The sequence below is a fragment of the Phyllopteryx taeniolatus genome, chromosome 12 (genome assembly GCF_024500385.1).
Source record: "Phyllopteryx taeniolatus isolate TA_2022b chromosome 12, UOR_Ptae_1.2, whole genome shotgun sequence".
NCBI classification, from domain to species: Eukaryota; Metazoa; Chordata; class Actinopteri; order Syngnathiformes; family Syngnathidae; genus Phyllopteryx; species Phyllopteryx taeniolatus.
In genome coordinates, this window is record NC_084513.1 from 24,787,487 (window position 1) to 24,801,107 (window position 13,621).

At 40.6% G+C, this 13,621-nt stretch overlaps 1 protein-coding gene across 1 annotated transcript in view; it reads left to right on the forward strand.

Annotated features, from left to right (window-relative positions):
- The window catches only part of LOC133486611 (inactive dipeptidyl peptidase 10-like), a 166,509-nt gene that overhangs the window by 142,195 nt on the left and 10,693 nt on the right, over window positions 1-13,621 (forward strand). The window contains exons 14-19 of the mRNA XM_061792026.1: window positions 942-1,033; window positions 1,183-1,230; window positions 1,553-1,678; window positions 7,577-7,593; window positions 12,434-12,556; window positions 12,650-12,719. Coding sequence (XP_061648010.1) covers window positions 942-1,033; window positions 1,183-1,230; window positions 1,553-1,678; window positions 7,577-7,593; window positions 12,434-12,556; window positions 12,650-12,719 — 476 coding nt within the window. The remainder of the gene's footprint in view (window positions 1-941; window positions 1,034-1,182; window positions 1,231-1,552; window positions 1,679-7,576; window positions 7,594-12,433; window positions 12,557-12,649; window positions 12,720-13,621) is intronic.

The following is a 13,621-nucleotide window of genomic DNA, read 5'->3' on the forward strand; positions in this document are numbered from 1 at the left end:
GTCCTGAAATTGTAGGTTTGTTGGGGACTGGGATGATCGTGGAGTATTAGAGGCAGGATGGGACTTCACACAGTTCCAAAGATCTCTTGAAGATCTGTGTGAACACTGGGGCGAGCTGGTCCGCCTGTGAAAGTGTCCTTTTCAAATCTGCAGTTAAAGGTATTGAAATCGTCAGCCAGTACTTTATTTTTGTTCATGTGGGGGGATAATCGCTTGTAGCTGGTTACTGGTTAGTGATTTTAATCCTCGCCAAATTTCTCTTTGCAATGTTGATTTATATTGTCAGCTGGTTTCTGGCCCAATTGTTCAGAGCTCTGTCCCACTCCGATAGAAGTCCTCTTTAGCCAGGTGAGTTGGCGAACCTTGGCAGTGAAGAAGGTAATTTATGCAGGTATACTTTCGAAGACTGACTTTTGGTATCGTTTCAACACTACACAACACTGCTAATCACCATACCTACATTAAAGCATGGTGCGGCAGCTTGAGGCTGTTTTCTTCAGAACAAGCTATTGTTTGAAAGCAAAGAACATTTCAGGAACAGCCTCCTCTAATAGCTTAAACTTATTTGGGTTAATAAGAGGCACTTTAAATGGTGGCAGGTTCATGCTGACTCCCAATTACATGAGTTTGAATACAATTGGTTAATTCTGAACACAGCCACATACCAGTTGCAAGCAGGTGTGCACACTTGTGCAACCACATTATTTCAGTTGTTTATTTTTACTTCCCCTCTCAAAAAGATTTTTTTTCTAATGAGTTGTACAAGCTCTAAGTCACATTAATGGTAGAAAAGATTTGGAAATGGTCTCATTCCTGATCTATAACACTCTACAGAGGAATATGCAAGGGCCTGATCAAACATAAATAAGAATGTATTATATTGTCACTCATAAATAACAAACCTGTGCAAATTGTGACACATCTTGTTTTGCTCTTATCAGTTCAGAACAGATGAAAATGAAGTCCGGCATTTAACATCGGGAAACTGGGAGGTGACGAAGATCCTTGGCTTTGATGAAAACACTGATAACCTGTAAGTTTAACTCATGACTGTAGAAATATGTTTTCTGTATGTTAGACAGCTTTCATCAGCTATAGAAAAGTTAATTGTTCGTTGTCTGAAAAAGTATTAAGTACTGTGTAAGTAAGCTCACTTTGCTTTTTGATAACATGTTTTTCCAGTTATTTTCTCAGTACGGAGGGTTCACCGCGAAGGCGGCAACTTTACAGGTTTGTTTTTCTTTGGGTTACTGTCATATTATTGCTTTTTGATTGCTGATATATGGAGTGGAAATAAGGATCATATTGTTATGGAAATAAAAGGTTTTACACCTGCTTAATATGTTCACCATTTGCCTTCGTTTAATAACTTTTGTATAATTTTCAGTTTTGTTAAAGCATGTCTAATATCAATATGTTCGATTGATATTCTCTGTTGCCTCAGTTATTTTCTTTATCATAGCTCCAAAGCAATTGATTATTGATCATTTTTGGGCTCTCTTCAGCTTTGATGAGCTTCCCCATTGTCTTAGTCATTTTCTCTCTCTTTTAGTGTGAAAACTGTTGGATTGTTCCCGCGATGGTGTTTGACGTGCGAGCTAAATAAGGCCCACTGTTTGTACTTTGATGCTGAGCTAAGCCCCACGCACCAGCACATTATCCTCCACTGTAAAGGTAGGTGACCAAATACAGTATACTGTGAGGTTCTCTTACACATTCAGACAATGGGGATAGAATTTCATTGAAATACAGTAGCATTGTTCTAAATGCATTTCCTGCAAAGCCTTGCTACGAAGGATTTGACAAGTAAAGCCGAGTACATTTTATTTACATAGCGTCCATTCACATCAGACAGTACCTCAAGGTACACATGGAACAAGTCTTAAACCATGGTCGTCACACATGAGGAAAACCAAATAAACCCAAAATAGGTGAAGCAAGGAAAAAACATCCCTCTAATGTAGATAAAAGTGGAAAGGGATAGAGGGGAGAGAGAGAGAGAGAGAGACAGAAAAATAAAATAAAGCGATTGGGGACGGGATAAGGAAGCAATGTGTACAGTTAATGTACTTGAAATGCTTTTGTGATTACAGTAATCCCTTATTTATCGTGGGGTTTACGTTCCAGACTACCCCCGTGAAAGAGGAAATCTGTCGCGACCAAATATTTATTTTACTATTTATATAGATTTTAATGTTGCATGCATGTACTGTATGTAATACCAAAATATATGCATGTGAGGTGCAGGTATTATTTTTGTTCGCTTGGGGTTGCCACCCTCACGTTCCACAGTACTGTATTATCTGTGACTGAATGTGTGTGGCTTTAAAAGGCAGTGCCTGACCTGTTGAGTGGCGTGGGACTCATTGAATCAGAGGTTAGAGTTGGGTGGCTGTTAATTGGCTAAACCGACAGCCACTCATCGTTAATTTCTATTTTGTTTTGACTTTTTCAAATTCTGTTAGTTTTAATTAGTTTTTAGAGCAGGTTTGTTCGTTTTTAATTAAATTTTAAAGCTGTGGGTGACTTGGGGCTGGAGGAGTTTACCGGCTTACCAGACTTTACAAGGTAGGTGCGGGCTGACTAGCTTGCTCTCCAGCAGTCCAGATGAGTCGACAGCTCACACTCGTCATTTAAAATGAATGAGTAGCGAGCCAGCGTCAATTTAGGTACGTGGTGGCCACCGTCCTAGCCTGTATGTGGTGCGTGCATGTGCATGTACGCGACGGTGCTGTGGAAAATAGCGCGTATCCCTAACTGAAAGAAGCAGCCAATTATGTTTGCAGCAGGCAGCCAATCATAATGCAGCATGTCACTTTGAACTCAAATAAAATTCAAACCAATTTATCTCGCTCTCGCTTTCTCTCTGAGAGAACGTGCAACTTCTGGGTCTAGTAATTCTGGGATATCGGTTGAGTTTACTGTATATACTGCACGGAGACCTTTTTCTCTTATTTTATTTTGATTTTGATTTAGAAGATCAATGTTGTAATTACCACAGAGGGACTTTTTAAAAAACAATTCTGTGTATTTATTTTCATCCAATCTATGTTCTATACATACAACCTACACATTTGTCTATCAAATGTATTTCTATCATGAAACATTCTAACATTTTCCACCACTTTAAATTTCAAATTCTTATCCACAAACAAAGCAAAATCACCTCTTTTCTTATTTCCTCTATTCTTAAAAAACATTTTATATCTGTCCTTCTTTCATCCAAGTTTCTGATATTGCATTGATGTTGAAGAGCTTGTAAACTGGCTGAGAAAATATTTGATGTTATGGAAGTTGACATATAGGCTTCTGCTGTTAAAATGGATGATTGATATTTTGTGTTCATAGTTGATGGGGTTGCTATTGTTGACGTTATGGAAGAGGTTGTTTACTAGGTCAGTATCATTTCCTATTTCCTTTGAATGGTGTTCATTGAATTAAAATGTATTTAGTTCATCTTTTTCAACAATCCTTTGCGTTAATTGAATTGGATTTTTTAATTTCACTCCAGACGTAAAAAAACAACATAAACAAAACATACAAACCCCACATCTACATATCTTTAACAGCAAAGAGATTTTAATATTACAATCAGAATCCTCTTTATTTTCCAACGATTTTTTCCTCCGGGAGTTGGAGCCACCTATAGTAAGACAATAGACAGCCATTTTGACAATAAATACTTTTGAGACATAAAAACACACTACGGAGAGTCACTTAACCTTCAGTAATTTAATGGCAAGAGGGAAAAAGCAGTTGAAATGTCTGCTTGTTTTAGTCTGCATTGATCGATAGCGCCTACCTGAGGGAAGGAGCTGGAAGAGGTGGTGACCAGAATGTGGAGAGGATTTTGCATGCTCTTGTCTTAGTTCTGGCAGCATGCAAGTACTCTAGGGTGATTAGGGGGTATCGACGATTTTTCCGGCAGTCCTGATTGTCCGTTGCAGTCGGAGTTTGTCCTTTTTTGTGGCAGCACCAAACCGGACTGTGATGGATGAACACAGGACCGATTCGATGACTGCTGTGTAGAACTACCTCAGCACATCCTGTGGCAGGCCGTGCTTCCTCAGAAACTCCAGGAAGTACATCCTCTGCTGAGCGTTTTTGAGGATGGAGTTGATATTGGTCTCCCACTTCAAGTCCTGAGAGACTCTAATTCCCAGGAACTTGAAGGTTTCGATGTTTGACACAGGGTAGTAGGAAAGCGTGAGGGGCAGCTGTGGCGAATGATGCTTCCTGAAGTGCACGATAATCTCTACAGTCTTGAGCGTGTTCAGCTTCAGGTTGCCTCTGTGGCTGGGGAGGCACTCCGGCCCGCTCTTTGCCCCGCCATGCCTTTACGCTGCGGATTTTTAATGCACCACATATATTCGCGCAACCCTTGGGGAGCTGGTTGTCCTGGGTGGGAGTGACTGTTGCGGTTCATCATTGCCCTGGGACCGTCTCGCCTCACCCCCACCAGTCTCCCTAATTTAATGCACGACACCCCACCACGCATGATCACGGTACATGGACAATGGTTTCCAGTCGGGGACCTGTTCACCATAGTAATGTCTATGTCTCTTGGGTTGACTCCTGGCTGGTGACCACTCCAGAATGCTGGGTCTGAAATATCTGGTATCACACCGCAAAGTGCGACATAAAAGTCGTTGGTGATGAATTCCTCAATTTCCATCGCTAAAATGCGCAATGCATGTTTTTAAAGTTTACAGTCAATAAAACTCGGCTCTGATTCGTCAGCAGCTCTCAAAACAAAGATTGAACAGTTTATTTCTCTTGAGGAAAAGAGCGTGGATTGATAAAAGAACAGCTACGTTTTTGTTATGACTCGTTCCGGCTGTAACACCACAAATTTCTTAAATTCTTATCTTAAATTGATGAAATTAACACTATCTTGTAAAAAACATTCAAACTGATATCAGCAATACCGATCTGATACAGTAACTTTGTGTGAATACACCTAATGAGTCTGTTAAATCAAAATAGTGTTTCAAATTCTTCATTCATAATGCAAGACATCAGAGTCATTTATTTATATAATGTGATTCGTAAGTATATTAAGTAGCAGTTAGACACTTGGTCTCAGTCGCCGAAGTTAAACATCCAGGGGGTATGTTTATTGTCACTGCGCTGCAAATATAGTCAGAACCTTACCGACTTTAAAAGTTATTGTATATGTAGAGACATAGATATCAGCGAGAATCTTGGATTAGTGGGGCTCCTCCTCTCCCATAATCCCTGACGGTTTGAAGATGGTCTTGAAGAAATATGTGTTCATTTTACCATGTACGTCAGCCACATATCTCTGCAATCTTTGTACAATAATCCCTGGAAGTTTAAGGAAAAGTAATTGACAAATGACAACTGCACGTTAAGGTTGCTGAAAAGAAAATACGTACCATGTCTACTGTAGCTATGCCAAAAGCATCACGGTTCAGTCTTCCTTAGACTTAGGTCCACGGAGGCCCAGCTTCAGGACCTAATGTTAGGGCTGGGCTATGATAGTCTCTGACCCAGAACCTATTGCTTTTAAAAATGCATTTGTGTTTCGTTAAATATGGAAGCATAGAAGTAAGAGAAGTGATCAACTCCGTATTTTGTAATTACGTTCAGGTAATGACATTGTGCTATGAGTGTCTCATTCAGTAGAGGATGACTCTTTATGTTTTTTTGTGTGTGTATTTAATTTATTTCGGCAGATGACAATGCTTCATGCTCAGAAGCATTTGGCCTTTGGAATAATGATTTATTGGACAATAACATTGGTCCCTCTCCCTGAAGCAATAAAATGCAGCGAAAGCTTGTTTTTAGTTGGCTAAACTCACATAACACCTGCTTTTTCATCAGGATAAACAAGGTTCTATAATTCCACTCTGATGCGTTTAATGTTTTCATGCACGTATGAATATAAATCAATTTCATTGAGACACAAGTGGACATTACAATGCAAAGGTCAAAACAAATACAGCTTGTCAAAAGATAATGAGAAAAATAAATGAACTAAGTGCTACAGTTTGTGCAACAAAAGCAGAGAAGGCGAAATCTCAAGGTAAATTTTGTCTTGCCAACAAAAACAATAGACATACAGTAGGCCTTGTTCAGGGTTAGGGTTATCCAATTTTTTGTTATATGCAGATTGTATCAGTCTTGATTTGATGAACTAAAAACAGCAGAAATCACATGAAATATGATTTGACCTCGATGGATCTCAAACCATCGGGAGGTGATTTGAAAGCCAATACAGATCAGATTTCTGCATATACACTGCAAATATTGCCTGTCTAAATATAAGATAATATATACATGTTTTGAGAGCATTCAGACTAGAAACAAGTGAAATTATCTGCCAGTGCAGTAAGAGAATTATATTTAGTAAGATTTCTTGAAAGGAGAAAAATATGCTACTTCTCCAGGAGAGAGAAAATACCTAACAATAATTGCCGAAATACTTATTCCAAGCACTATATTAAGTTAAATGACCTCAAAACTAGTTTGTGAATTATTTTTTGATGGCTTGTTTCTTCTTCACTTTGAGTGAAAATATATTAAAACTTGTCCAATTTACGCAAGATGTTTCTTCTTAATTCAAGAATTACAAGTGTGTGTGAATACTAGTGGCCCAACCAGTTGGAAGTTAAGTGGGCTTTGTCCGGATCATTGGGTGGGTGACAGGTATTAAGGAGCTGCTATGTTGCCAGGTAACCCTTAGAAATAAAAAAAAAAAACATGACAGAAAAGTCAATGTTTACCACAAAAGCCAAAGTCCGGTTTTAAAAATAAAATGCACACAGAGGGGCAGCTGTGGAAAAAGAAGGATGCCTCCTGAAGTCCACGATCATCTCTTGAGAGTGTTCAGCTCCAGGTTGTGTCAGCCGCACCGCAGCTCCAGCCGCTCCACTTCCTGTTGATATGCAGACTCGTCACCCTCCTTGATGAGGCCTTGGGGTGCTCCAGTGCTGATGCTGCGTGTGGATGAGGTGGTCTCCCCCAGCCACACCTGCTGTGTCCTGCCCGTCAGAAAGCTGTAAATCCACTGGCAGATGGCAGGCGAGACGCTGAGCTGGAGAAGCTTGGAGGAAAGGAGTTCATGAATGATGGTGTTGAACGCTGAGCTGAACTCCACGAACAGGATCCTCGTGTAGGTCCCTGCACTGTCGAGGTGTTCTAGGATGAAGTGCAGTCCCATATTGACTGCATCACCCGCCCACCTGTTTGCTCGGTAGGCAAACTGCAGGGGGTCCAGCAGGGGATCTGTGACGCTCTTGAGGTGGTCCAGCACGAGACATTCAAAGAACTTCATGACCACAGATGTCAAGGCGACAGGCCAGTAGTCATTTAGACCCGGGATTGTAGGTTTCTTGGGGACTGGAATGATGGTGAAGCATTTGCAACAGGATGGTACTTCGCACAGTTCCAGAGCTCTATTGAAGATCTGTGTGAAGACTGGAGCGAGCTGGTCCGCGCAGACTTTGAGGCAGGATGTGGACACATGGTCTGGGCCTGCCGCTTTGTTAATCTTTTGTTGTTTGACGATGCGTCTCACATCCTGTTCGCGGATGGTTAACGCAGAAGTCAGAGGTGTGATGGTGGTCGGTGGTGCGGCTGGGTGGGTGTGGGTTGTGATAGTGTCCTTTTCACATCTGCAGTAGAAGGTATTCAAGTCATGGGCTAGTGTGCTATTGTTCTCATCTTGGGGGGATCGTCGCTTGTAATTTGTCAGCGATTGGACTGCAACTCTTTTTCCAACTTTGCTGCATAGTTTCTCTTTGCAATGTTAATTTCTCTAGTTAGCTGGTTTCTATCTCTATTATACAGGGCCCTGTCCCCGTTTTTATATGCGTCCTCTTTTCCCTGGCGAAGTTACTTAAGTTTGGCAGTGAACCACGGCTTGTTGTTGTTGAAAGTGCGAAATGATTTTGTTGGTACACAAACCTCTTCACAGAAACTGATATAGGATGTGACAGTGTCCTTATTTTCATCCAGGCTGCCAGCTGAATTTTCAAAGACACTCCAGTCTGTGCAGTCTAAACAGCTTTGAAGTTCCATCTTTGCTTCATTGGTCCTCTTTTTCACTGTTTTCACCATAGGCTTCGCACATTTAAGTTCTTGCCTATATGTTGCTATTAAGTGAATTAAGCAGTGATCAGACGAGCCCAGTGCTGCACGAGGTTTGGCACGGTATTTGTTATTTAGCGTAGTATAGCAGTGGTCTAAAATGTTATTTTCCCTGGTAGGACAGTCGATGTATTTGTATTTAGGGAGTTCGTGGTTGAGTTTAGCTTTGTTAAAGTCCCCGAGAATAATGAGGGGTGAGTCCGGGTGTTTTTTTTCAATTTGGTCGACTTGTTCGGCGAGCGTTAGCAGTGCGGCATTCGTGTTAGCTTGAGGCGGAATGTAGACACCAGCGAGAATGAATGATGCGAACTCACGAGGCGAGTATAATGGCTTACAGTTCAAAAACAGCGACTCTAAATGTGGGCTGCAGTGTGTGCTGAGCTCCGTGACGTCCGTACACCATTTTTGGTTGATATAGAAGCATATCCCGCTGCCTTTTGTTTTCCCCGATGATTCCATGTCGCGGTCTGCCTGGTGAAGTCTTTACTGGTCTTTATCAGAAGATGAAGCTCGTCCTATTTGTTGGGTAGGGATCGTAGATTCGCAAGGTGGATGGACGGAAACGCCAATCTGTATCCTCTGTTGCGGAGTTTCACCTGGATGCCGCCTCGCTTCCCTCTGTGGCGCCGCCTCCTTCTCCATGTGCCAAAGACCGCGGTCGCTGCTGCGGTGAGTAACTCAGGGAAAAAACTGAGCGGATTTGCGAAAGTTGGTGAAAGAAAGTCTGGAATAGCCTCCTTGATGGTTGTTAGCAAGTCCCCCCTTGTGTAAGTGAGTCGTGTAATGTCTCCAAAGAAGAACGAAAAACACAAAAATAAAAACAATACGAGAGAGCGCAACCGAGGCATCCATCTTGGTAAGCGACTGTCTGTATAAGTGTGAATATTGCTTCTTTGATGTGCTGTCAATATAAACAGGTGTATTGAAAGTTTAATTGGTGTCATTCAGAAATTTCTTAAAGGTCCCCTTCCATCAGAGTCCATTTTACCTATTGTTTTATGCATGGTCTAAATGTGTCTGTGACATGGTTTAAGGTTATAATGTATGCGGTTTGTTATTTAAATTGAAAAGCCTTGGAACACCAAAACCTTGCAAACGACACTGATGTTGTTTTTCAACATAGAAATAATACAAATCTTGTTGTTCTAATTATATTTACCGTAATTTTTCTTGGATAATACGCACCCCCAAAGTTGACCTCAAAATTCTGGAAAACCCTTCTACCTATGTATAATGCATTTTTACAATGCATGATTTTCCTTCTACCCATAAGATCAAAACATGAAGTATTATCTTTATTTTGTTAGTTTATTCAAATAATTATTCTGAAGTTAAGCACTTTATTTGAACGTGAAATACTTTCATTGTATTTACTTGCTCTTATTTAAAATTCATAGCCCTATTTTTATTTAGTAAATAAGAAAACACACAGTTGTGCTCATATGTTTGATTACACAGGCAGAATTTGTAAGATGGGTACAATTTTTTAAAGAAACCATGAAGGGCCAGGCAGAGAACAATTTTATTTTAATGGGATTCTAATTAAACTGTCAAGCATTTCAGAACAGCATTATTATTAAACAACACATAACCATAAAGAAATTAAAGGTGGTTGTTGTTCAGTCATCAGTCGTATTTAAAAGAACAATATTTCACTAAATCTGCCAGGGTATGTAAACTTATGAGCACAACTGTACTTATATGCAGTCACATGTCCCCCTGTCATATTGCAATGAAAGTGTAGGCTACACCTTTCTCATAACCTCTAGGTGGCGGTAGCATATTGGAATGAAAGTGTACAGCTTTTTCATAACCTCTAGATGGTGGCATACATTTATAAAATGTGAAAGTTTTTTCCATTTTCCCCTATACCTATGTATAATGCGCACTATTGACTTGATAATTTTTTGGGGGAAACGATGCACATTATACACAATAAATTAAAGTATTACTACCCAATCACTAGTCACAATGTGTGACGTAGTGGTTACGTAGCTCTGAGAAGCTCGTGATGTTCAAGTTACCATCTGTCAGGAGTGAAACACTAGAGCAGTGGTTCTCAATTTGTGGTAGTAGTACCACTAGTGGTACGTGGGCTCACTAGTGGCATGCAAGAATCACTGAATTAAAGATTCAAACTGTGCATCCTGTTACAGTTGTACCGTATATTGGTTTGGATAAAAACGTAATTATTTTAGGAGAAAAGAATAAGCCCAAAGCGACGCCTGCGTTACTTCCGGTTTAGCGTGATTTAAACGTAACAATTAAATTATTTTATCTCGGAAAGGGGCACCACGTCTCTTTTTAAATGTGTAAAACTTCAGGACAAACAGACTAAAACCTCTATGTCTCGTAATCTGAGGGTTGCTACAGGAATTAGATAAATTCTCGATAACCAAAGGTCTTTTTTTTAATCAAAACACACAAATGATACAGGCAGTGGATTTTTATAGAAAATGTTATGAAATCGAACAGGGGAATCTACAGGGACCAATGCAGAGAAAAGCAAAACAAGGGACAGACAAACATTGGTAGAAGGAGGCTGAACTTGTGATGGGTGGAATGAGCATGCGCGGCCTTTATGCCCAGCCCAAAGTGGGGTGGTCTCCCCCAGGGCGCCAAAGGGGAGATAGACCGCCACTTAATGTTACTTTGTTCATAACTAGGATTAGTTGTGGTTTTTAAACCAGTGGGAATAAAAGATTAATTATTGGATCCAAGATAAGGAAACCAGTTTCCATTTTAGTATTGTCACACGCACATCCTCTTTCATCCCTGCAAGGAGTGTTTCAACCTTATGTAGTGGCTAATAACACTTGCTGTTTGTTTGTGTAACATTTCTGCGTTCATTTTGAGATAAACACAAGCATATTCAGGTTGGCAAAAAAAGCATTTAACCAGCAGACATTCAAATTCGGAGAAATACAATCACTACTGACATTGGTGTGCTGGTAGGCACTGAGAGCATTCATGGAAAGTTCTTAAAATGTCACAAAACATTCAAATTCGGTGAAGCTGGTCACGAGTGGTGTTGGTGTTGGCAGTAACCCTCCAGCGCCAGTGGGTGTCGCTGGGCTCCATCAATTAGTCCCAGAGGTCTTGAGTTGCATTTCAAAAGGGCAAATGGTCCTTTGAACTTTTTTCTTGGCATGCGTGACCAGCGGATTTTCAAACTTTTTGGCTGACGGGCGCGCGGGCGCTGCGCGCACGCGCGCGCGCGTAGGCAGAAGCGCGCTCGGGCGCGCGTCACGTCGGACTCTGCGAGTAATGATCATATAGCGAATCCGGGAGGTTAGGGAGCTGCATCCCGTGGACGTCTGATCTCGGCGAGGAGAAGAGCGTGAGACAGGATGCAGCAGTTCCGAGATGGGTGAGACAGTGTCTCTGCGATGAGCATATCCAGGTACACGAGCTGAAGTACTAGTGGATGTAATGTACCTGTTGTATGAATGAGTGCAGTGATTTGAATTTATACGGGAGGTTTGTTGGTACACGTTGGGGATGGTAAGCGTTAGTGGACAAAGTGTGTCACTATTGGTCGCGGGTTACGCTGTTAGGTGTATATTTAGATTTTAAGATCGCGTGGAACACGCTATAAGTGTGATCTTACACAGCCTCAATAGTTCAAGTAAGGGAATCTGTCCTTGATGATACTGTATCTAATGGCAGTGCTGCTTAGTAAAGGGGTTCTTATGCAGAAGTCACCCTGTTAACTTTACAAATATATATATATATTGGGGAAAACCCCCAAAAATATTTTTAGTAAATTATTTTTCCCTTCAAAATGCTACACACTTTGTTTTTTTTTTCAAAAGAATGTTTTTTTTTTGTTAGTTTTTTTTACTGTGTCATTACAGGATGTTGTGTGAAGAAATTTGAGGAATAAATCAATTATTTCCACTTTGGAAAAGGCTTTAACATAATAGAATGTGGGAAAAGCACTGTAAATACAGTCCTGATGAACTGTACTGTACACCTGCCTATCAGTCAACAGCTGTGCTGCAGAGAAGTCATTTGCTCAGGGTTATTTGGATATGCCTTCCACCCACAGCTGGGAAGCAAAGGCCCCAGGTGGTTCCATAATGACACATCTATTGATTTGGGGTTTTCCATTAGAAATTCCATTTGATTTAGTCGCCTCTCAAATATCTTTGGTTTGGAAAAATGAAGAATCACATTACATAAACATAATTCACTTTTTATCCCAAAAAAATGAAAATTTAGGACTTATTCCACCTTGAATCCAGGCTCTTATTCTTCTCTACAACCCCTTTATTCTCAGTTTATAATTACGTATTCGTATGCAGTGAATGGCTAGCCTTGCATTCCTTTCCTTTTTCAGATTACTATATTCTTGAGAACAACTCCTTGCTGAAGGCAGCCTTGAACTACAAAAGGATCCAGCTGACTGACTTCAGGACCGTTTCAACTGGACATTTTGGTGAGAAAAGTCCTCTGCGAAGGATCACATAGTGTGTCCTGACAACCATGGAGAGTTGCTCACATACTGGCTTCTCTTTATCCCTTTGTATAGATTTACCATTGAAAATCTCGTATCCACCTGACTTCTCGGAATCTCGTCACTATGGGCTACTCTTGGTAGTGTATGTACCTGACACAATGTAATGATGACGTATCACTTATAAGCACTGTTACCACAAATTACCATCATGATAACGATCGTAACAATTAGTGCACATGACTCGGGGCATTTTTCCCTACTCGCTATTCGTGACGACGCAAACGAGCGATGATCGAATTAATTTGATTTGTTTTACTCCTTGTACTATTCTAAAATTATAGTCCAACCAATAATAAGTCAAATTTGATTATTTGAAAACTATCGAACCGGTAAGAGAGGATGTGGGCACGTTTTGACTTTTGACTGGCGTGTTTTAGCTACTGCGTGTACATACAGAAAAGTTTTCTTTTTAGTTTAAAATCTGTTAGGTCTGTTTTGCGCTTGTCGCCAGTGTCATAAATCCTTGCGGATCCTCGCCTTTCCAGCTAGCCTGCTGGCTACTTTGCCTGCTGGCTAACTAGCCGCTTTCATCATCTTTCACGATGTGTTCGATAAACTTTCTCCTATTAATTTTTTGGCTTCGCCCCCTCTAGCAATGGTCCTTTTTGGATTCTTTTGTGGCGCTTCCATGTTATCCGTGAAGCTCATTGGAGCTAGGCTAGCTTCATTTATCAGCTAGCTTGTTAGCTAGCTTTTTGTTTTGTTTTTTAAACAAACTTTATGGAGATTTCAGTGGAGCTACAATGCGTACATGCACAGTAACTATGCGCAGTAAGTCAAGATGGCATTGGCCATAAAGAAAGGCTAAACATCATGAAATATATATACATGTATATTTTAAGTAAATACGCTGTGGCAGCTTTGCAGCTCTTGTCAGAATAAAGTAAGTAATATGTTATTCTTTGCTTCATTATGATTCAAATTAGAATATTCTGGGTTTTTTTTCAGGGCACTCGAATGCACCACCAAGTCACCACCGATTCC